This window comes from Dermacentor albipictus, chromosome 6 (genome assembly GCF_038994185.2).
Source record: "Dermacentor albipictus isolate Rhodes 1998 colony chromosome 6, USDA_Dalb.pri_finalv2, whole genome shotgun sequence".
Lineage (NCBI taxonomy): Eukaryota > Metazoa > Arthropoda > Arachnida > Ixodida > Ixodidae > Dermacentor > Dermacentor albipictus.
The window spans coordinates 91564650-91587473 of NC_091826.1; the positions used below are offsets into that span (position 1 = coordinate 91564650).

The 22824-nt window shown below is 48.4% G+C and overlaps 1 protein-coding gene and 1 pseudogene across 3 annotated transcripts in view; both read right to left on the minus strand.

The window, feature by feature from the left end:
- Window positions 1-4258: 4258 nt before the first annotated feature.
- On the minus strand, window positions 4259-5865 carry LOC139046972 (uncharacterized; annotated as a pseudogene).
- A 1566-nt stretch (window positions 5866-7431) lies between these two features.
- Window positions 7432-22824, minus strand: part of LOC135897668 (ATP-binding cassette sub-family C member 3-like) — a 94339-nt gene continuing 78946 nt past the window's right edge. For 2 of the 3 annotated variants that reach the window (XM_070541046.1, XM_070541047.1), the window contains 4 exons: window positions 21035-21193; window positions 17783-17949; window positions 15059-15253; window positions 7433-9139 (listed from right to left, as the gene is read on the minus strand). In XM_070541046.1, the coding sequence (XP_070397147.1) occupies window positions 8920-9139; window positions 15059-15253; window positions 17783-17949; window positions 21035-21193 (741 nt within the window). In that variant the 3' untranslated portion in view covers window positions 7433-8919. Of the gene's footprint in view, window positions 9140-15058; window positions 15254-17782; window positions 17950-21034; window positions 21194-22824 lie in introns of all 3 variants that reach the window. The other variant, XM_070541045.1, reaches the window with a different exon arrangement.

A 22824-nucleotide genomic window follows, 5' to 3' on the forward strand; every position in this document is an offset into this window, starting at 1 on the left:
CGAGCACGTCATATGGTCACAGCATGCTACGGATGTCAACCTGCTAGTGGTGTAGGGGACAGACATAGCTTTTTCTTTGATTCTCTACCTTGCCTTTCGCTTACTACCACTGGCTTCATTCAAGTTGTTTTAGCTCAGTGTCGTGTTATAGGTCAGCTGCCGATCGCCAGCAAATGATGGCGTGTTAACCAATCGTAGTTCTTCAGGCGCATGTTCTTTCTGGTGTGGCATATATATATATATATATATATATATATATATATATATATATATATATATATATATATATATATATATATATATATATATATATATATATATATATATGTCACTCCATTTATTATGCACAACTAATTTCCCCTTTGTTGTCCTTGGTGTCTGCATTTGTTGGCTTCTCATGATATGACTGATAAAAATCGGGCCCCTCGGTTAAACCCATTTCTTCTGGTATATATATATATATATATATATATATATATATATATATATATATATATATATATATATATATATATAAACGTACTGTTTACAATAACCTACACCAGTTGGAATTCACTTGTCCTTGTCGCGTCTGTCGGTATTCTGTGTCTCACATTTGCGTTGTTTGCAAGCATAATCAAAGAGCGCGTTTTCTACACTGGTAATCTTACTACACCTTTGTTCATTTTTCAAACGAGAGCTCTAGCAATTTTTATGCGAAGCATATTACGAGAGCTCAACCCAGCTCCTCAGGCGCGGCGGTGTCGACTTCAATACCACGTGACACCGTGACGTCACGACGGAGGAGAAACGGGGCTCCTACTCGCGCCGTCGCTCGCGGCGTCGCGGCGGTATATATGCAGCTGCGCTTGCCTCTGCTAGACACTCACGAGGTGAGATGCCTCCTGGAGACAGCTGCTCGTTGGAATGAGAAGCGAAGGTTGCGGCGTGCTACAGAGACTGATTTTCTAGGTGGCTTTGGCTCAACTCTTGCAAGATGGGCTGGGTGGGAATCGAACCAGGGTCTCCGGAGTGTGAGACGGAGACGCTACCACTGAGCCACTAGTTTTTTTTTCTTTATTGCCTTTTCACAAACGCAAACAAAAAGATCAATTACACGACATGTACATATTCTAAAAACACCAGCCACAGCTCGGCCAGTGTAAGGTGTTTAGAAGGGCTTCACAGAAGCCAATTGGTCTAGTACAGGAAGCCATTCCGGGGGTTCACATAGTGCTCTGAACAAGTCGCGTGTGTATATAATGCTCTCAACAAAATAGTGTCTTGCTGAGTGAGCCTGTATATGACAATGTCTGATGTCCATTCTCGTCTTCCATACGCTGTGCATGCAGAGCAGCATTAGCATATCACTCGGCGGTGCCCCTGTTTCTGCACGTGGAAGAAACCGGATTCCAAAAGGGCTTATCGGCAATTCTTTTTTAAGTGTTCTTTGTAGGACGTCCCACAGAAATACGGCGTCATGGCAGTCAATAAAAATATGCTCAATTGATTCTGGCTTATTACAGATTAAGCAGTTTACCGACCAAGGTACAGAAAGACCTTTGCTTTGTAACCATGGCTTTACAGGGAGAGTGTCAGTATGTAATTGAAAAAAGAACGTTTTAGCAGAGGGTCTCACTGGCATTTTTTTAACGCGCTTTAGCACATCGCGCTCAGGACCTAGCCTGTAGGCAGCTCGGTAAACCGGTAATGGTAAAAATACATCGAGAATATCAGAATACAAACGCTTTTTCGTGACATCACACAAGTATTCATATGAGAACCTTGCCTTGAGCAGGCGTACAGAAGTAACCACTTCACGCAAATAAGGACTGAGCGGTCCAGCTCCAAAAGAAACAGATGACACGACAAAGTCAGATAGATAATCCTGCAATCGTGCTTGGATCACAGTTCTCAAAAACACATCAGTTTGGTCCCGCACAAAGAAGAATCTGCTTACTAGCTGCTTGAAAAACAGGTGTGAGAGCCCTAGCCCACCATTTTTCACCTTGTGAAACAAATTGCACCGGCTTGTGCGCTCCCATTGCGATCCCCAAATAAAGGTCGCAAACACTCGGTGGATTTTTTGAACCGAAGTTCTTGTCATGGCCATCACTTGCAACACGTAGAACACTTTTGCAATTAAAAACATATTACAAACGGAAGCTCTTGCGAACATTGAGAAGTTATGGCCACCCCATTTATCGGTAGCATTTTTGACGCGTTTATTTTCCTCAGACCAATATTCATCAGCATTGAGGTAGTTATTTAGCGGAACACCGAGGTAATTTCCGGGGGAGACGGTCCAACTCATATTACAGTACACCTCGGGGGTGCTCTGCCAGTTGCCATGCCAAAATCCAAGGCATTTCGACCAACTGATCACGCTACCAGTTGCTGTGCAGAACGCCTTAGCAACACTGACAACTTCCTGCACGCTTCTAGCATCAGTGCAAAACACGGCTATGTCGTCCGCGTACGCTAAGACCTTAACTTCACTGCTGAAAAAAGTGAAGCCTCGAATACATGGTGTTGCAAGCAAACGTAAACAAAACGGCTCCAAGTATATCGCAAAAAGTAGAGGGGACAACGCACATCCTTGTTTCACACTCGACCGCACAGGAATTGACATACTTAATTCTTTGTTGATCACTAATTTGGCTGTGCAATCATGATACACCATTTTAACGCCTTCAGTAATTACAGATCCAACATTTACGTGCTCCAGCAATAAAAACAGAACTTCATGTACAACTTTGTCGAACGCTTTATGTAAATCTAGCTGAATCATAGCTACGCGGTCATGCATTGCGTCACAACATTCCAGAATACTTCTTGCTATGTGTATGTTTGTAAAAATTGTTCTACCTTTAATGCCACAGGTTTGATGCGGGCCAACGAGGGACTTAATAACGTTTTGGAGCCTTCTAGCTAACACTTTCATGTATATTTTATAATCTGTATTGGTCAAACTAATGGGACGGTAGGACTCAACTGAAAGTAATTTTTCAGGATCGTCAGTTTTGGGGATCATTACTACGTGCGCTGTCCTGAACGAGAGAGGCGCTTGCTTTTTTTCATAGCATTCAGCGATCACTCGGTGTAAAGCCACTGCCATTTCTGCCTTAAAAAATTTGTATACGGCTGCGCCCAGTCCATCTGGCCCAGGTGACTTGCCATTACCCAAGTCATCGATTGCCGCTTCAATTTCGGCCACGGTAATTTCAGATTCCAGTGATTCTCTAACCGTGTCCTCTAATCTTGGCATAAGAGTTAGAAAGTGGGCTTTGAAGTACTCGGGGTCATAAATTCTTCCTCCAAGAAGTTCGGTATAAAAATCAACAAATGCACGTTTTATTTCTTCGCTTTCTCGTGTAATTTTGTTGTAATAGCGAATTTCATTTATCTCCTTATTTGCAGCATGCTTCTTTTCTTCACTTAGCACACGCTTATTGGGCGTTTCGCCCAGCCACAACTTTTCAGTGCGCGCCCTTATCATTGCGCCGCGGTACTTATCTTCGTCGATCAACTCGAGTTTCGCTTTCACCTCTCGTATTTCTTTTTTAAACGCTCCAGGCACTTCATGTTCTACCCCTAACATGTACACCAGTTCACTGTGTAACTGTTCCTCTTGTTGCCTTTCCTTGTGACGCAATACGCATGCTCTATCGATGGCAGCAATTTTAAAGTCGCATTTAAACTGCTCCCACACTGATATGAAACAGTTGGTTTCCGTATGCAGGGCATTTGAAAGATACTCCTTGGCTCTCGTGACAAACAATTCATCTTGCAGCAGTTTTTCATTGAACTTCCACAGGAACCAATTAAACTTGACACTCTTTCGTTTTTCGCCAATCGTAATCGAGACCAAACTATGATCGCTAAAACTGAGATATTGTGTTTCATAAGAGGAACACAGTGGTACAAACTTCGCCGGTACGTATATTCTATCAAGCCTCGCATGGGAATCACCTTGAAAGTGTGTATACCGTGCTTGGCCATCTCGCGTCATTGCATAACCAATGTCCTCAAGCTCTCTCTCATTTACTATCGCGTTCAACAGCTCAGCGCTTCTATCGCGTACTTTGAGGCTCGTCGTTTTATCTTCAGCTGTACAGACGCAGTTGAAATCCCCAAGAAGCACAACATGTCGTTCTGTTTTCAAAAATCCTTCAGCATACTTAAAAAAAATTTCGCGTTCATGAATTTTGTTCGGTGCGTAGATGCAGACAGCGCGCCACTGTAGACCAGCAAAAATAAGATCACATGCTACAAGTCTCCCACTTTCGCAGGTGGACACTTTTTCTACAACCGATATGCTATTGCGAATAAAAATGACGCAGCCTCCTGACCGTCCAACAGCATGGCACACACATACACTGTATCTAGATCGAAAAACTTGAACCATCTGTTCTGTTTGCTCCTCACTCTCAATTTTTGTTTCTTGCACAGCCAGAAGGTCAACGTCATTCTCTAAAAGCATGCGACTAATCTGGCACTGCCGCCTGCGCGAACACATTCCTCGCACATTCAATGTCGCAACGCGTAGGCTAGATTTAAAGTTAGACGCCATCTCATGGGGTTGCTTGGCCAAGCGTCCTACTCACATCGAAGCTGTGGGGTTCTTGTAGTCATCGTTGAAGGCTACTGGAACGGGTCCTCCGCTAGGGCGGAGGCGTTTTAGGGGCCACCCTACTGCCAGGCGGCACGTTCGGCTGCGGTTTGCGCATAGACCGCCGCGTAGTCGATGCCTTCGTTGGAGGTTCGCTGGTGCCCGACGCAGTAGTTATTCCTGTATTGCCAGTGTCTTCGTGAGCACGCTTTGCAGCGATGCTTCCGGTCGTAATCATCTCGACGTCCGTTGCTTCCTGGCCGACTTCTTGCGGCAGTGACGATGACGCGCTTGCTGCGTTCACGCCTGCGTCGCATGTCGCAGTCTCTGGCTTCGTTTCCGGGGCTGCAGCCAAGGGCTCACCCCCCCAGGGTCGCTTCCTGGACAGCTCCTGGGGAGGGTTCAAGGGGCTTTGCAGGAGTCTTCGCCACGTCGTTGTCCTCCCTGCTAGCTTCTTCGGCATCTGCGGCGTCCATCATGTGTTCGGATACTACGTCCCTTTGGGGTGGGCCTGTAACGCTGGCATAAGAGCGCACACATTGGGAATCATCGTGGCCGAAGCGACGACAGACCCCACATCGTGGAACGCGGCACTCTCACCGGATGTGTCCGATGCCACGGCATCGGAGGCAGAGCGGCGCTCTGCCAGGAACGAAGACGAGCGCCATATCCTCAGCAACACGCAGTTGGTGTGGTAGGTCGTCCACAGTGAGGCCCACATTTAATTTCAGCGTCACCGAGCGGGTGGTTGATCCTTTGTCAATGCAGCCCTTGACCTTCCACTTGTCTCTGCTAATTTCCGTCACTTTTCCAAACGGCGCCAAAGCCACTCGCACGTCTTCGTCCGGTACGCCATGAAGCAGCCAGTATAGCTTCAGTCGGACACCTCGGTCGCGCGGGTCGATGACCATGCAGCGGTGGTCTTTAACGTTGAACGCTTCAGCTTCTAATATCTTCCTCTTGCCTTCCTCGTCCTTAAACGTCACTGCCCACAGGTGATTCATTTGGTATGCCCCGAGGGCCACCACTTCCGGCAGCAACGAAAGACTTGCAAGGCTATCTCGGACATGCTCCACTCGATATGGCCTGGCTTTCACATCGGCATGCAAAAAAACGGTGTTTAAAACAGAAGCACCTGTGGGCAGATGAGGCAGAACAACCTGGTAGTCTTCAGCCGGCTTTTCAGTACACCTGATACCACGGCCCACACGGGCCGCTGAAACCGCCCCTACAAGGGAGCACATGATAGCACGTCCTTCCACTTCGGTAGCCAAGACGCGTCTAAAGTGGCGCTTTGGTACCACTTTGAAGCGTCGTACTAGTGGCTCAGTGTTAGACACTGAGCCACTAGTACGACGCTTCAAAGTGGTACCAAAGCGCCTCTAGTGAATGTGGTGTTGCCTTAGAAACGAGCTGTTTAAGGCTCAGGAGTGCGTCGCTTGCTCAGGCGCACATTTCGTTGCCGCGCCGAACGCTGCGTTGCTCGACGCTCACCGCGTCCAATGCGGGGCGCGTAGTCGCTGCGCCGTAGCCCATTGTCTTCCACCCCTTGGCGGGTCGACGGGAACGCTGTCGTGTTCCACTCTTGAAGGCGAAGCAGAGTAACGCATGAGTTCTTTCTTCGTCTAGCCGAACCAAATATAACCAAGCAACAGCAGTTCACCAGGCTAAACAGTGGTTGAACAACTAAAATAAAGGCTAGTTTGCTTCGCATCCTGGGCTTAACCTTAGCTAAGCCACAGCCATTTTTTATGGTTTTGAGAGTCGAGACAAGAAGCACATGCTCTCATTTCTTGTTGCCAGCGAAAATAATTCACGCTACGAAGGAGGAGGCACGATACCGGCGCACTTTGTTCTTACTGTTCAGTTTATTTTGTGCCGGTAACACGAATAAAGAACAGACAGCGACCAACTATCCCGTGTAACAGCACAGTAGTATAACGTGGCCACAATTTTCAAGGGCACCTTAAGACATGTTGAACCTTAAGACAAGTTTTGATGGGGCATTGCCACATGATATGGGAGAGATATGCTACCGGGACGGGGCAAAAGAGACACTTGGGTGTAGGGTATGTGGCGGGAAAGAATAAGTGTAAAGTGCGCGGGGTAAGAAAAGTGCGAGTTTGTAGTTGGCGCCACAATATTTCTCTCTGGCACGTTCTAGGCACAAAGAGAGGTGAATACATTAGGCGTTGGTGTCTGTAATGTGTGTAACTTTCATGGAATGTCACGAGTGTCTTTATTGGTGTGTTGTTGGGAGTCATTGGGTTCCAGAGTTAGGCCCATATTTGCGGCCACTCGGTCCGTGAATCCTCGAGCAGCGGCATGAGCCATTTCGCTGCCGTGGAGTCCTTGATGTGTTGCAGTCCAGACGAGAACGATGTCGCTTTCTGGCGGGTGAGCGACAAGTAGAGAGTGCGCGAGGTTGTTAATGTCGCCGTTACTGAAGTTCAGGATAGCAGTCTTAGAGTCACTAATGATGACGTCGCAATCGGGTAGCCCCGATGCGAGTGCAATGGCGTCCTCTTCCGCGTCGCCCACCGAGGTGGTCTTGACTGATGCTAAACAAACAGTGTTGCCTTGGTTGTATACGACCGCTAGAGCATAACGTTGTCCAGTGGTGTAGGCTGCGGCGTCCCCATAGTAGACTCCTTCAGCCTGTCCATAGCTGCGTTATAACGCCTTAGCTCGAAGTTTGCGGCGTTTGACGTGAAATTCGGGGCGCGAGTTTCTGGGTAGGGGCTGGATCTGGTATTGGGCATGTATGTTCGGAGGAAGCAAACAGTTTAGTTTATACTCGTGTGACTTGTGCAACATTTATATTGTGTACATTTTATTTATCCTGTTTCATTTTTGTTTCACATTTAGCATATTGCCTGTATGCATTGGTTATCCTACGAAGATGCCCTTCACGTTGCTGTCCCTGATGGAGCTTACAGTATTTGCAAATAAACAATTAAACGTTTAGTTTTGACATTTGTCCATAGCAGAGAGTGACTTCAACGAACGAGCTTTTTTTTATTATGCATTTCATCCATCACTCAGTGCACTAATCCGGATCATCTTCTGCAATGGGCACGCTTTCCACGTGCCAACCATCGAGACACCGTCACTTCCTTCAGGCTTATTGAAACATGAGCGCCGCTTTGCGTCGCAAAGCATCGTCATGCTATGTGTGGCGCCGGCCGCATGCATCGTGGGATTCTAGCGATTTCTGACAGACCGGCAGGTCATTGACCGTCCGCCTAAAAATTTGGCTCCTGGCCGACGCTTTCACACTCTGGCCAGCACCGAGAACGCAGCCGACAGTCCTGCTTAATTGCGTCTGTATCGTTAAATTTTGAGGCAGGGCGCGTCGAAGCGATTCCATGTACGCTGGGGGTGCACGCATAGTAATTTTTCCGGTCGAATCGAATACGGATCGAATAGCGCGAGAATTAAGCGAACGTGAATGGAATGGCGAATAATTTTTGAACGAGAAAAACCGGCGTTTTCACAATTTATGCAAAACAGTGTTCATATCGTAGAGTACTCGCAACGTTAGCAAGTTTTTACGATAGCGTTGCACGTTATGAACGACTGCTCTTTTTTCTTTAAATTTTGCCACGCTCTCTTTCGATAAACTACATGTAAATATAGCACTACTGAATTAAATTTATTGAGGAGGGGGGAGGCAGTTGGATTAACTAAGCAATTTCTTCTCGCACCCAGGACCTTTCGGCGATTAAAAACGATCGTGGGATTAGAAGGGAACCCTTAAGGGTTCCCTGAGCGATGAATAGCGGAATTCGCTCCACGACGCAACTTCTCGCGTCCAAGGTTTACTATGGCAGCCGGGACTAAATTTGTCGCGATTTTGCTTCAATTTTATATTTTACAGCGTACGTTTGGGCGTATAAACTATTCTAAAACTATTCATTTTTTTCTTTGCAAATGCTGACTAGACTCAGACTGAATCAGGTGAATTGTATAGCGGCAGCGCCTTCGGCTCGACGAAGACGCTCTCTCGTCCCCAAGTCACACCGATGGGCTGCCGCTACACATCTATAAGGTTTAAAGTGCCGAAGTAACGCCGAGTCTATTGGAGACGCCGTGCACTGTATAGGTGTCTCCGGATTAACTTTGACCACCTGGGTTCTCTGACGTACACCCCAACTATTATTACGCTGCGGGTATACCGAATCGCGAAATACGATGCCGTTCGATTCCTTATTCGATATCTTTCTTTTTTCGAATATTCGCACACCCCTAACGCACACCTTCGCCGGCACCCTCCGAGAGAAAAAAAAGAACGAAAAAACGTGGCAGTCAGTGCGCAGCTGCGGCCCTCAGGCCTGCGGTACACTGCTGAGGATGCGCGCCGCGACGAAACTGGAGCGCGGTCTCGGCACCGAGACGGCGGGCTCGGCGGCGACGGCGTTGGTGACGCCGTTCGGGGGTATGGCGCCGGCGTCCCTGGCGATGCCGTGGAAGAGCGAGGCCGGATCTTGCAGCAGCGCCTTGGTGGGACCGAACTCGGCCACCTCGCCGCCAGCCATCACCAGGATTCTGGAACGGAAAGCGAGACGGGAAGGGAAGACGTGTAATGGTCCTGTTTGGTTTCCAAAGAACGAAGGGATCGGATCAGAACGATGCGTTTGAATGGTGAATCGAGGCTTGCTTGTTTGAGGAAGAGGGTAAAAGAAAAGGGTGATAAGGCAAAGTAGACGGCTCTGTATGGAAACTTCAAGTGGTAGGTATTTTAACGAGCAAAATGTCATTAATTTTAGCGGGTCGCTTCACTCAGTTTTAGAATTGTCAGTTAACGCAATAGTAGTCTCACAAGCTGTGCCATCATAGAAGACTCACTTCGCACATTTTGCGGTGCAGTTGTTTTTGATCCGAGACGCTGTCTGCATATTGACTGCTTCATACTTACCAAGCGCGTAAGGTATAGAGAATGAAGACGGTGGGAGGGCGGTAGGGCGCTCTCAGTGAATGCGCCTTAACCGCGGGCACGGAAACATGTTAGAACAGGTAGAGGGATAATAAACACGGACATTAAGTTGAGCTGCCGTAATGACCTGCTCTTTCGTAATAACCAAACTGCTAGTATTGCCGTGAGAGGTAGTTTGGTGAGCTAGAAATGACGCGTACACGAAAGACTGGTAGAACCTAACCGCCTCAAACATCTCGAAGCAGCTCGCTCTTTTGTCACTTGCTTTCCCAGCTTCAATTCAGGCTGTATAGGGGCCAGACAATGAAATCTTCCTTACCTCAGTAAGGAAGCCTTCATTGCAGTGAGGCTACCTTATGTCACTCTGAAAGGTTCCTTACTGAGGCGCCCTTGGTGAAGGCTTCCTTGGTGCTTCCTTGGTACTTCCTCAGCATAAGAAGCCAAACAATGAAATCTTCCTTACCTCACCAAGGAAGCCTTCATTGGGGTGAGGCTACCTTATGTCACTCTGAAAGCTTCCTTACTGAGGGGCCCTCGGTGAAGGCTTCCTTGGTGCTTCCTCAGCATAAGGTAGCTCCAAAGCTACCTTCATGCGTCCTTACGCCGCTCCTGGCCCTGAACGAGCGCTTCACCTCACTGCTTAACCACGTGGCATTCGCTTGAGCATGCGCACTGTCGCCCACCTGCAGAGAAGCGCGAGCACGGTACGTCTTGCCAGGCATGTTCGTTTCAGTCACGCGTGCGGCATGCAAGCATTGCTAGGCGTTGCTAGGCGTTGCAAGACGCCGGCGTGCCAGCGTTGCTGGAGCACATCAAGTTTTGCACTGTAATGCGCAACTTTTTTTAACTTTAGTAAACGAAACTAGAAGAAAGCGTCCACGCTTCTCTATATTAGCTATTCAATTTAAAGATTGTGTGACGATACTACAATTTTTAATAGAATAATGGTGTTCGCGGAAAGATTTGAAGAGATAATCTCGAACCCAGGCGCGCGGCAACCGCTGCTTGGGTGAGGACGGGTGAAGGGAGCTTTCAGAGTACGCTTGCTTCCTCCATCGGTCCTACGCTGTAAGGAGGCCTCACGTAAGGTTAGGAAGCGCTCGAAGGAAAGGAACTAGGGGTGTGCGAATATTCGGAATTTCGAATACGAATCGAATATTTTCCATATTCGAAGCGTATTCGATTCGAGAAATGCATGTTCGGAAATTCACGAATATCCGAGGACGGCCGAATAACGGTGGAAACGGCGAATATTCGGATAGACTGCGAATAATTGAGCAATTAACCAATTGTATGCTTGCTCCGCATTCTCCTAAGAACATGTTTATTAACTGAGAACTTCGCATGATCCGCTCATTATCTGTATGCTCTGTTTCAGTCTATCTGCTTCAGGCATTTGAGACATGATCAGTTTCGGTTTCTTTTTCACCAAGCTTTATAATTCCAATTATTTTTGGAATGCCCCATTGCCTTGAAGGTTGCAAAGGCAACTCAGGGTTTGCTAACATTGTTGCAAAATGTATCAAGGCTCTTTGTGCGGAGTGGAAATTTGATGAAGTGGCCAGCCTAGGCATGTTTCTTGATCCGCGCTTTATGGCCACAGTTCATCAGGCATCTGGTCAGATGATCTGGCTGAAAAACCTTGTGACAAGGGAGCTCCAGGAAGCCATCGTGGAACACCGTGGGGACACCGCCGTGCCAGCGTCGACTTCGTGTCCACTGGTGGCATCGAGTGTATGGAATGCTTTTGACGATCTAGTGATGAACAAAGAGAAGACACATTTGGCATCTGCCCCTGAGAGGGAAGTCACAGACTACGCGCAAAAGCCTCTTCTGGAAAGGGGCATGAATCCTTGTGAGTGGTGGCAGTCCATTGGCCGCTTCAGGTACCCGCTTTTAAGTGCACTCGCCCGGAAGTACTTGGCGATCCCTGCCACTTCAGTTCCTAGTGAAAGAGTCTTTTCTACCGGTAGAAATGTGACAGTGCATAGAGAGCGTTCACTTTCTGGCCATATTGAGCAGTTAATTTTCCTTCACGACAATCTGTAACAAGCGTTTTACCTGACTGAGGGCATTACCTGAGTCCATTATCTATAATTGAGTACCTCTTTAATTTCAAGCAACCTTGTAAAATGCAATGTTATTTTTAAAAGGGTAATAAAGCTATTGTTACCTCTCTTGCAATTTTTTAATACTACACATGTATTCGATATTCGATTCGATATTCGAAGAGAGTTATTCGCCTTATTCGTATTCGATTCGTAATCGAAAATTTCAATATTGGCACACCCCTAAAAGGAACGTTTTTTTGTTTGGGCCAAGCTACCTTCATGCGTCCTTACGCCGCTCCTGGCCCTGAACAAGCGCTTCGCCTCACTGCTTAACCACGTGACGTTTGCTTGCGCGTGCGTGCTGTCGCCCACCTTCGGAGAAGCGCGAGCACGGTACGTTTTGCCAGGCACGTTCGTTTCAGTCACGCGTGCGGCATGGAAGCGTTGCTAGGCGTTGCTAGGCGTTGCACGACGCCGGCGTGCCAGCGTTGCTGGAGCACATCAAGTTTCGCACTGTAATCCACTGCTTCTTTAGATTTAGTAAACAAAACTAAAAAATAGCGTCCACGCTTCTCTATATTAGCTCATCAACTTGGAGATTGTGCGACGATACAACGTTTTTTATTGAATAGTGGTGTTCTGGTGTTCGCCTAAAGCTTTTAAGAGATAATCTCGAACCCAGGCATGGCGGCAACCGCTCCTTACGTGAGGACGGGTGAAGGGAGCTTTCAGAGTATGCTTGCTTCCTCCATCGCTCCTTCGCTGTAAGGAGGCCTCACGTAAGGTTAGGAAGCGCTCGAAGGAAAGGAACGTTTCATTGTTTGGGCCTAGGTATTTGCGTATCTGCAAGTACGGATCGCATTAATGTGTAAAGGGATTTAGAACTAAACCTACCAACCTAGCCTCCTCTGCAGACATTGCTTGTTTACGACAACATGCATTGATATCCGTGACGTCACATTTGCGCACGCACTGGGGCCGAGGTTCTAGCCGGTTGTAAAAAAATAAAAAATACGTCAGAACTCGCCTCACGATTACTGTCGACGGTAATGCGAATATCATTCGACAAATGTAACGATATACCGTATTCCTGAATTGACGTTTATTTAATACGTGTATAGTGGTAGTAATCCTTAGACTTTCGTTGGTTCGGCTATGTGACCATATACTCAGATATGGTCCCACTTTGCTGTGACACTCAATCGCTTGCCAAGGTCACTCATGAACATGGCGACACGACGACGACTGTATGACGCCGACGCAGTGATGATGGAATGACGAGGAAGGAATGATATCGATGGGACGACAAAGGCGGTAAAGCGACGACGACTACATGAAGACAATGAGATGTTGATTCTTAAATCAACGTGAAGGTGAAACGACAAGAGCGTGACAACGACTGTATGAGGACAATGAGATGATGACGACTGTACGACGATGATGGTGTGACGACGACAGTACGACGACAACCGGATGAAGGACGCAGGAATCGCGAAGATGGCATGATCACGGTGGCATGACCATGACGGTAGGACAACGGATGCACGATAGCGTCTGTCTGACGACGACGCAAGGGTGACAACGGCAGTATATAATCACGTCTGAATGGCGACAGCATGATCACGATAGAGTGACGAACAAGGAATGACGTCGATGGATCGATGAAGGTGCCATGACGACAAAGGCATGACGTCACTGAAGTGATGACGATGATGAAACGACAGCGCGACGACGGTGTCATGATGACAATGGTTTGAGGACGACTGTGTGAGAACGATGACACAGGTCGACGGCATGACGACAGTCGAACGTCGAAGTTACAATGACGATGATGTAATGACAACGACAGCATTACGACGAAGGTAAAACAACGAACGCAAGACGACGACCGTATGACGACGATGACGTGACAGTGGCGTGAGGACAATGAGATGATGGCGAGCGCACGATGACAATGGCGTAACGGTGACTGGACCATGAAACCTGCGTGGCGACGTTGGTATGACGACGAATGTCTGCCAACGCATGCGCAATAGCGACTGTCCGGCGATGACGGCTTGACAAGGGCGGCATAATCACGATTGAGTGGCGACCGTACGATTAAGATATAATGACGCAGAAGGATCGACGTCGATGGAACGTCGAAGGCGGCAAGACGACGACAGCATGTCGGCAATGAGAAGACGTTACTGCAGTGACGACAGTGATAAAATGACAGCGTGACAACGACGGCTAGACGACGACCGCGTGACGATGATGGCGTGGTTCTGATGGCATTACGAGAGTCGGATAACAAACTTGGAATGACCACGGTGCAGCGACTACGATGGCATCACGACCACAAACACATACCTAGTGGCCCAAGCAATCAGAAAACTTCCACCACTGGGTTGGAGTAGAAGGAACGACGACGACAGCATTACGATATTAAGGTCACGAGGCTGGATGCCGACGACTGAGCGACCACAGCGGCATCACATGGTGGCGTGACAAGCAATGCTTTGCGACTATATGACACCTTGCTTCAGAATATGACGACGATCGTGTGACGACGACGGCTGACGAGAGTCGGATGACAAAGCTGGAATGACGATAATGCAACGACCACGGCGGCCTCACGACGACATCACCACCACGAGCCCACACACAGTGGCCAAAGCTATTAGAAAACTCAGGCCACTGGGCGTGGGGTAGAAGGCGGGACGGCAACGGCACGACGAGAGGACGATCACGAAGCCGGATTGACGGCGGCGTCACGACCAGCAGCACACATCCAGTGGCCCAAGCACGGGAGGACAGTCAGCGCTTGTGCGTTACCTTTGCCTTGTATGCTTGCTTGGTGTGTGCGCGTTTGCGGTGTCACAATAAGCACACTACTTTTGCCACAGGGTTGGCGTAAGAGGACGGATAGATAGTATCTCTATGAAACGGCCCTGCATGCTTTATTTAGTTCCACACTGACGTTATGCCGCGTGGCAACCCAAGCGGAAAAGAAAGAAAGAAAGAAAGAAAGAAAGAAAGAAAGATAGATAGATAGATAGATAGATAGATAGATAGATAGATAGATAGATAGATAGATAGATAGATAGATAGATAGATAGACAGACAGACAGATAGATAGACAGATAGATAGATAGATAGATAGATAGATAGATAGATAGATAGATAGATAGATAGATAGATAGATAGATAGATAGATAGATAGATAGATAGATAGATAGATAGATAGATAGATAGATAGATCTTAGTCGTCAAATGGATGAAAGCACATACTTTTGAAAGAATACGACTAATTGAAAGAACATAGTTTCTGAAAGAACAAGCTCAACTTATAAGGTAAAGAACTGCTGCGAAACCGCAGGTCTGCGAGTTCGTTGCTTCGCTTCTACCAGCTACGAAGTTTGTACTACGAATTGACCATAGCTGCGAAGTGTGTACGCATCGCAGGAATTCGTGGTGTTGGATTCGTGCACGACGTACTTGTCGTAGTCCAGCACGGTGTTCACCCGGTGCGCGATGGCCAGCAGCGTGCAGCCTCCGAAGCACTGGCGCAGCGTGCTCTGTATGAGCCGGTCCGTGTCGCCGTCCATCTGCGACGTGGCCTCGTCCAGCACCAGGATCTTGGGGCGCCGCAAGAGGGCGCGCGCCAGGCACACCAGCTGACGTTGGCCCACGCTGCGACGCCGAGGAAGAACGGATTGCGAACACGAGCGCACACTGAACGGGCACTACAGGGTACATATCGCCACATTAAACTTAATTTTGCCGGCTCAACTTATGGATGAAGTGGTGCTTAGCACCAGCCCGAACGTGCAGCTCCGAGCAGTGGAGCGAGCCGAAGAAGCCGCCGTCACGCATCGCCTGGCGGCCATCTGGCCTTCCTGACGGGCCCATGAATTAGCTCCCCACTCTGACGAATAAGGTTTTCTCTCTCTCTCTCTCTGTTATGTTCCCAGATTACGTTACAGCGCGGCTTGATTAGCTGCCGCAAGAGCGATCGGCACGTTAGCCGAACTCTAAGAGAACATTAGGCAGCAGTTTATTCTACGCATCTGCATTTTTTCGCAGTTGTGTGAAATGTGGATCGGTGGAGTAAATATTCATTGTCTCAGCCTGCTGGGCAAGACGAAGCTGTGATAGTTGTTTTTATTGTTCGATTGCTCGCATTACCACGAAGAGGTAAGAATGCGCATCTGCAGTGCGTGGGTTTTGTGTAGGGCCGTGTCAACCCTGTCTTGTACCTCAAGATTCTGGTTTGAGCACGGTAAACCTCAGCGCCTACAGTAGCGTTTTTGATACGATGGAGAGAGTTTTCCGGTCGTGGATAGTTAAACAAATAAATTACTATATAAATAATTACTGTACTAATTAGATCACGCCTGAACAAATCTATTTCATTTTTTTACGAATGTACTTTCCACGGTCAGAAATGTAGCTGGGGAAGTTCTCGTTTTCCTCGGTGTGGAACTGTGTTCGAGCATTACAGGGGTCAGGTCGCTTTCGACAAAGCGCGGCCTTTCTTTCGAGTTCGCGAGGCTCTTTCGCGTAAGCCATTCTGGAACCACTTCGTACTTCGCGTCCGAGACATGTATCCCAAAGGCAGATTGCACTTTATACTCGGAACCAGACGCTCAATGGTGTTTCAAGGCCATCCAGGCGTTACTGAACTTTTTAAAAAGTACAGGCCTGGTCTGTAGGCTTTGAGCATGCCAAATTGCTTGCCATATGTTTTACATCCTCCTTCTCTCGTCATCGTCAACCATCATCGGCATCTTTCTTCCCTCTTTCTTTTCCTCTTCCCCTTCCCCCAACGCTGAGTAGCTGGCTAGAGGAATATACCTCAGGCCGACCTCTCTGCGTTTCGTATCATTAAAACCTCTCTCTCTCTCTCTATGTATAGCAATGGCTCATTGAACTGCGTGGATGCGACAGAAACGGGTCAAGGTTCTCACGAACCTTGTTGAATTTCACGTTGGCCCTTTGCCTGTTGATCCTCCGACATCTATCCTTCGTATGTGCTTTGCCGGTTAAAGTATTCAAGTCATTTCCACCACTGTTAAACTCGACGATAACATCTTCAACGCGCAAGTTGCTCAAATAGACACGCAATATAGTCTACTAAGTACTATAAAGAGTACTCACAGTTCGCAAATAGAGTTATCGTTCCGATGTAGCCTATAGGTTTGGTTGGCATTATTGTGCGCTATTTATTGATCTCATCAACCTGCGATAGTATGCTGGATTCCTGGGCATAGAGAAATAGAGGGCATTGTGCTTGCCGACGAAATCGCTGCATCAATTGCATCGGAAGCTGTTAATCCTGCCGCGGCTGTCCCTACCGAAGGTCCTAAGCCTTTCTTACTCGTAAGAAGCTAAACGATCATTCCCAACGCTTGCGGGATTCTGAAGCGAAATAACCCGACGTCATAAAACCACAGTTAGGCGTTTTTGCTTCAGGAAAGAAAACACGATACATTGATGTTCTATTGTGTCGACTCAGAGGAGGGCACACATATGGCGCCCACAATTTTCTGCTGACTAGTGATGAGCCTCCAACCTGTGGCGGATGTGGTGAGAGACTCACCGTCCTTCACGTTTTGCTAGAATGCCAGGAAGAACTTCTACGTAAAAAAGTACTTCCATTTAGCTTACAGAGAGCAAATATTGCTCGCCAGCTGGCAATGTTCCTTAAACCAGAGCTACTTTTTGATAGTAAATAAGTTTTAAGCTTTGTATTGATTTTAGGTATCTGAAATATATAATAAGCACTAGAGATTCGTAGTGCATCTTCTTGCAAGAGGCTGCTGCTGCGATAGCGTCGCTTTGTATCGCACATGTTTCCAAGCCCTTGCGTTTCAAGGGCTCTGTAAATGCGGTGTAGTGCTTCTCGGAAATTTTCACCAATGACATATTGTAGTTCGTATCATAATCCCTTCGCAATGTATCTTTTTTTTATAGTGCACTTCGTCGGTCATTTCCATAATGTTATTACAAATCCATTTTACTGGCTTTACAGCGACCGTTTCTTTAGGGCGCACTACAGCCATGTCACAGCGAACTGTCGTAATTCATCACACCAATGCCAACTCGTTAAGCGTGGCCCGGCGCTCCTTTGCCATACTTGGCCCTTGCGTCACAAAAACACCACATTCACCGGCATCACTCGGCTGGCCGCAAGCTACGTGTTTTGAGACCAGGGCTCACCTGAGGTTTGCACCGCCCTCTCCCGCGGCGAGGTCGAGGCCATGCGGGTTCCGGGACACGAACTCGCCCAGGTGGGACTTCCTCAGCGCGTCCCAGATCTCGGCATCAGTGTGGCTGCGCGTGGGGTCCAGGTTGTCCCGTAGGCTTCCCGTGACCAGCGTGGGGTCCTGACCGCGGGCGCGTCGAGGGAAAGCGTTATGGCGTCGCGAAGTGCGCGCACAAGTATACTGGAAAAGCATTAACGCACTTGTTGCAATGTGGAAAATTAGTTGTTTTGAAATCAGCCAGCTGGAGGAAGATCCGTGAAAGGAAAACGTTTTCATGAACCCGAAAGGCGACTGTGCTTTCGAAAAAAAAAAACCGCCTTGGTCCGGCAATTAAACCCCGTATTCATTTCTCGGGCGAATTTTTCTTCAACTGCGCACCTGTATTCTCGAGAAGCCCGTTCCACGTTTCGTTTGTAGCTTCGTGCTGCTGTCAACTTGTCGACAATGTCTTCCGTTTATATTGAAAGGTACTTTAAGCGAAGCTTTTTTTTTCTCGAATTTTTTTCGATGCAGCCTCTTGCAGTGACCGCCACAGCGGCCCAGTGTGCTCGGCCGCAAATACAACACTGACCAGTCACGTGGCCAAACCCCGGGAATGCTGACGTAGGAGGCTTCGCTTTAAAGGTATGCCTGCGTCTACCATATAACCACAATGTTCTGTGGCCAAGAGAAACTAAACGAATATACGAATTCAAATATTCATTTGAAAAGAAGCAACGTGTTACTGCATTAACAATTTCACTTCTTGATTTATATTGTAGCCTCTCCGTGGACCATACTGCCGTCGACTGTGTGCGCATATGCGCCTGGATATTTTCGTCTTATTTTTTTTTCTTACATTGCGTGCTTTTGTTATGTTACTTAAAGGATATCCCATATAATTTATCAGATACCAGAGATTTCGGAGCCGATACGGCTCCTTCTTGATGGTAGACAAGAACGCAACCAGCGCCGCTGTTGAAAAGGACACGCAGGTTCTCATCTTATCCTGTGCCCTCTGTCTTCCGCGGTACAGAACATCATGTTGAGCCAATATGAACTCGCCCACTTTTTTTGTTCTGCTAAGAAATACCGGCACGAATTCACAAATGTTGTGCCTCTGGAACAGCAATAACGTTAGTCTGGTTGTGAGAGGAGGCGAAGTGTGCGCGTTCAAACGGACCGTCACAACTGTCGCGAACCTTTCCAGCAACTCCAGCGACAGGCTTCGCGACACTGACAGAGGACGTGGTGAATGTTTCACACCGCAAACAGATCAACAACAAGACGAGTAGGTGACATAGACGGGCGTTGACGTTTAATTACTTTTATGTCCACGCAGTTGCACGAAAAATGTGCCATAACTTGGACACACGAAAATAACGAAATAAAGAGATACAACTCTAACATGCAAGTCGTCGCGCGGTTTAATCCCAACAGCATTTTCTCTAAAGTATACTTGAAAGTCAACGGCCGTGTGTGCCGACTTCGCGTCTTGTTCTTCGTCCGTTCGCGCTGTTAAACGTTCACCTCGATGCAAAACCGACGAGCCCACCAACAATCTGTAACTGACGGGGAAAAATATATAATTAAAGGGGAAGGGGCCTTGAGACCGGGCGTGCAGCACGCCTGGTGGGTCGATACGTCTAACTGCAGTAGACGGGAGTTTCGGGATAGCGTTTGGTTATTCACGATCATCTCATAAAGATACGGAAACATGGACAAGGCGCAATGTAAGTATCTTCTGTGTCATCCTCTGTCACATTCCTGGTTCTTTTTTTCGGGCGGTTATTAGGTGAACACGAAACTACATGATTTCCTTCTCGCCCATGCGGGGCCATTTCGATTGCACGATGCTCCGCGAAGAATGCGCTGCCGCGGCGGGTGACGAGAGAGATAAACTTCATTTTTTTTAACCACTCTGTCCGAGACGTCGTTGTTGAATGGCATCCTAGGGCCATGGTCTTAGCGTGGAGTGTATTTGTCCGCACCTCTCGATGCGCTTGGTGTGGGCTGCCAGCAATTACCATAGTGTTGGGCGCAGCTATTGCAGTGGAGAGGCCCAGCTCTCCCAGGTTTAGGGAAGGGAGGGAGGGATGTCCGAGCGAACTAAAGGCTTATTAATAAAGCGAAGCTTTCTCCGGCTGTTTCCCCCCGCACTTTGCGTAGACGGCTGTGCGACCGAGTGAACTGTGGGCCCGTCCCGGCGACGTTGTGACCAAAGGCGGCGACTCGGTGGGCCTGTCCTTATATCAATGCACAATGCGTGTTCTCGTGAGCGTTTTAATGTGCTTCGTAACGACGGCCGATCCCGCAGGCATCGCAAACCTCACAGTACTCACACCTCTCGTAGCATTTACCGGTAACCATAGTTATTAGGTCTCCCCTGCAGCACATCTCGGCAAGGTTCCAGGGAAGTTATCGCTTCACTTTGACAATGATTGTCCGATGCTTTGTGGCCAATCTTTGCCAAATAATAGATCTCGATTAGTAGACCCGATTTAATCGAGTGGGAGTCATTAATGGGAATGCTTTAGAGGTATGTCCTTTAGTCAGCAGACATGATTCACGACGCCTGCGCAGATGAACCGCTAACGATAGATATATATAGGGTGGAGGCCCACCAGCGTGAGCTATCACTCCGCGTCGCACGTCTTTGTTTCGCGGGTTTCGGAAGGCCACCCGTAGCGGAGGCCCATTGGCTATGGCATTGTGTTTCAATCTCGGCCGCGGCCCCTACACTCCGAGGGGGCGGGCAGAATGCGAAAACACTCGGGTACCGCGCATAGAGTGCACGTTAAAGAGCCTCAGGTGATGAAGGGTATACAGTAGTCTCCGGCTGCGGCGTGCCTCATGGTCAGATTGCACACGGCTCTGACACGTAAAGCCCCTCAAGCTAATATCCTTTTTAAAGGACACTGCGGTTCCACCCAACGGCTCTTCTTGCGCATTTGCTGGAGCGCACTGAGCGTGAGTGCGTAAGAAGCCTTGCGTAAGAAGGCCAAAAAGCCTTGAGCTTATTGTGCTGCCTGGAAGAGTAATTAGAAAAATGCTGCCCGAGTTTCTTTTTTTTTGTTTGTACGACTTGTATACACAGGAACTCAACACGTGTTGAGGACGTGCAACTCCTTATTCTGACGACCGCGTGCAAGAAAACGGGTAAATTTGTTGACCCCTTGCACGTGGTACGAACTGTCAATGTGATTGACGTTTGCGTGTTACGAACTTGCGGTATGACGGTGACGGCTGAGCGCAGCTTCTTGAGCTTCAGCGAGGAGATGTCGACGCCGTCCACGAGGATGCGCCCTTCGGTGGGCACCAGCACCCGGAGCAGGGCCTGCACCAGCGACGACTTGCCGGCTCCCGTGCGACCCACCACGCCCACCTGCGGGGAGGACGTGCGTTTGCAGCGGGCACCGTGACGTGGACAGCGCTGTAAGGGGTCGTACTCAAAGGCACGTTACGCGAAGGCAACGCTTCATTGTCTCTCGTTTTACAGCGAAGCTGTATACCTCTACAGTCCAAGGGAATTTTCGTGTCGTTGTAAGCAAAAGACGTGGGCCGATCCCGAAGATAGTGAAATGCCGGGCCGACCCGCGGCGGAGGTGAAGCAGGCGTGAAGCACTCCCCATACGTGGGCCGATCCCGAAGACATTGTAATGCCGGGCCGACCCGCGGGAGGTGCAGTTCGCCATTAAGGGCCCCCATACACAGCTTCGCTGGTCATCCTTCTTCACAAAGTGGAAGGGCACTGAGATTTTTTTGTACACATTTTTACTTACGATTGTCTTTTTTTTTCCCAGCTCTTGGACTACCCTTGTGAGCACTTCTTTCTGCATTTATTTCATGATCTCAAACCTGACGATGACGCGTTCTGGCTCCGCACACAGGTGAAACTGTACGGCCAGAGTCCTCATGTAACCTGATATACACTCTCGATAAAGGCTGGTCCGCCGGCTGAAACGTTGAGTCCAGGAACATCTCAATGGACTATGCTATCTACCTTTGCAGCGGTGGCGTAGAGGTAGAACACCCGCCTCGCGTGCAAGAGGTCCGTGGTTCGAATCCCAGTGCCGGCAATTTTCCACTCGATTAAAAAAAAATCCGCGTGTTGATAAAATTGCATAAAAAAGGCCTGGAGTGTGGCCTGATCCCGGTGACCAGAACCGGTAACGCACTCCCTCACCAGAGCAGGATAGGCCACCCTGGTGCAGTACTTGGCCACAACCTCCTATATGAACAACACAATCAAACCCCGGCCCTCAGTCCCCAGCAGCTGTGAAGCAACTGACCACGGCGGTGGTCAGACCTGCGACGCAGCAGAGGGTGCTAAGAATCACTGGCTCCGGACAGGCCGCCATTGGAATATGAACCTGGCAACGTTTAACGCTAGAACGTTATCTAGTGAGGCGAGTCTAGCAGTGCTATTGGAGGAATTAGAGGGCAGTAAATGGGATATCATAGGGCTCAGTGAAGTTAGGAGGCCAAAAGAAGCATATACAGTGCTTAAAAGCGGGCACGTCCTGTGCTACCGGGGCTTAGCGGAGAGAAGAGAACTAAGCGTCGGATTCCTGATTAATAAGAATGTAGCTGGTAACATACAGCAATTCTATAGCATTAACGAGAGGGTGGCAGGTCTTGTTGTGAAACTTAATCAGAGGTACAAAATGAAGATTGTACAGGCCTACGCCCCTACATCCAGTCATGAAGACCAGGAGGTCGAAAGCGTCTATGAAGACGTGGAATCGGCGATGGGTAGAGTGAAAACTAAATACACTATACTAATGGGCGACTTTAATGCCAAGGTAGGCAAGAAGCAGGCTGGAGACAAGGCCGTGGGGGAATATGGCATAGGCACTAGGAACATCAGGGGGGAGTTATTAGTGGAGTTTGCGGAACAGAATAATATGAGGATAATGAATACCTTCTTCCGCAAGCGGGATAGCCGAAAGTGGACGTGGAGGAGCCCGAACGGCGAGACTAGAAATGAAATAGACTTCATACTCTGCGCTAACC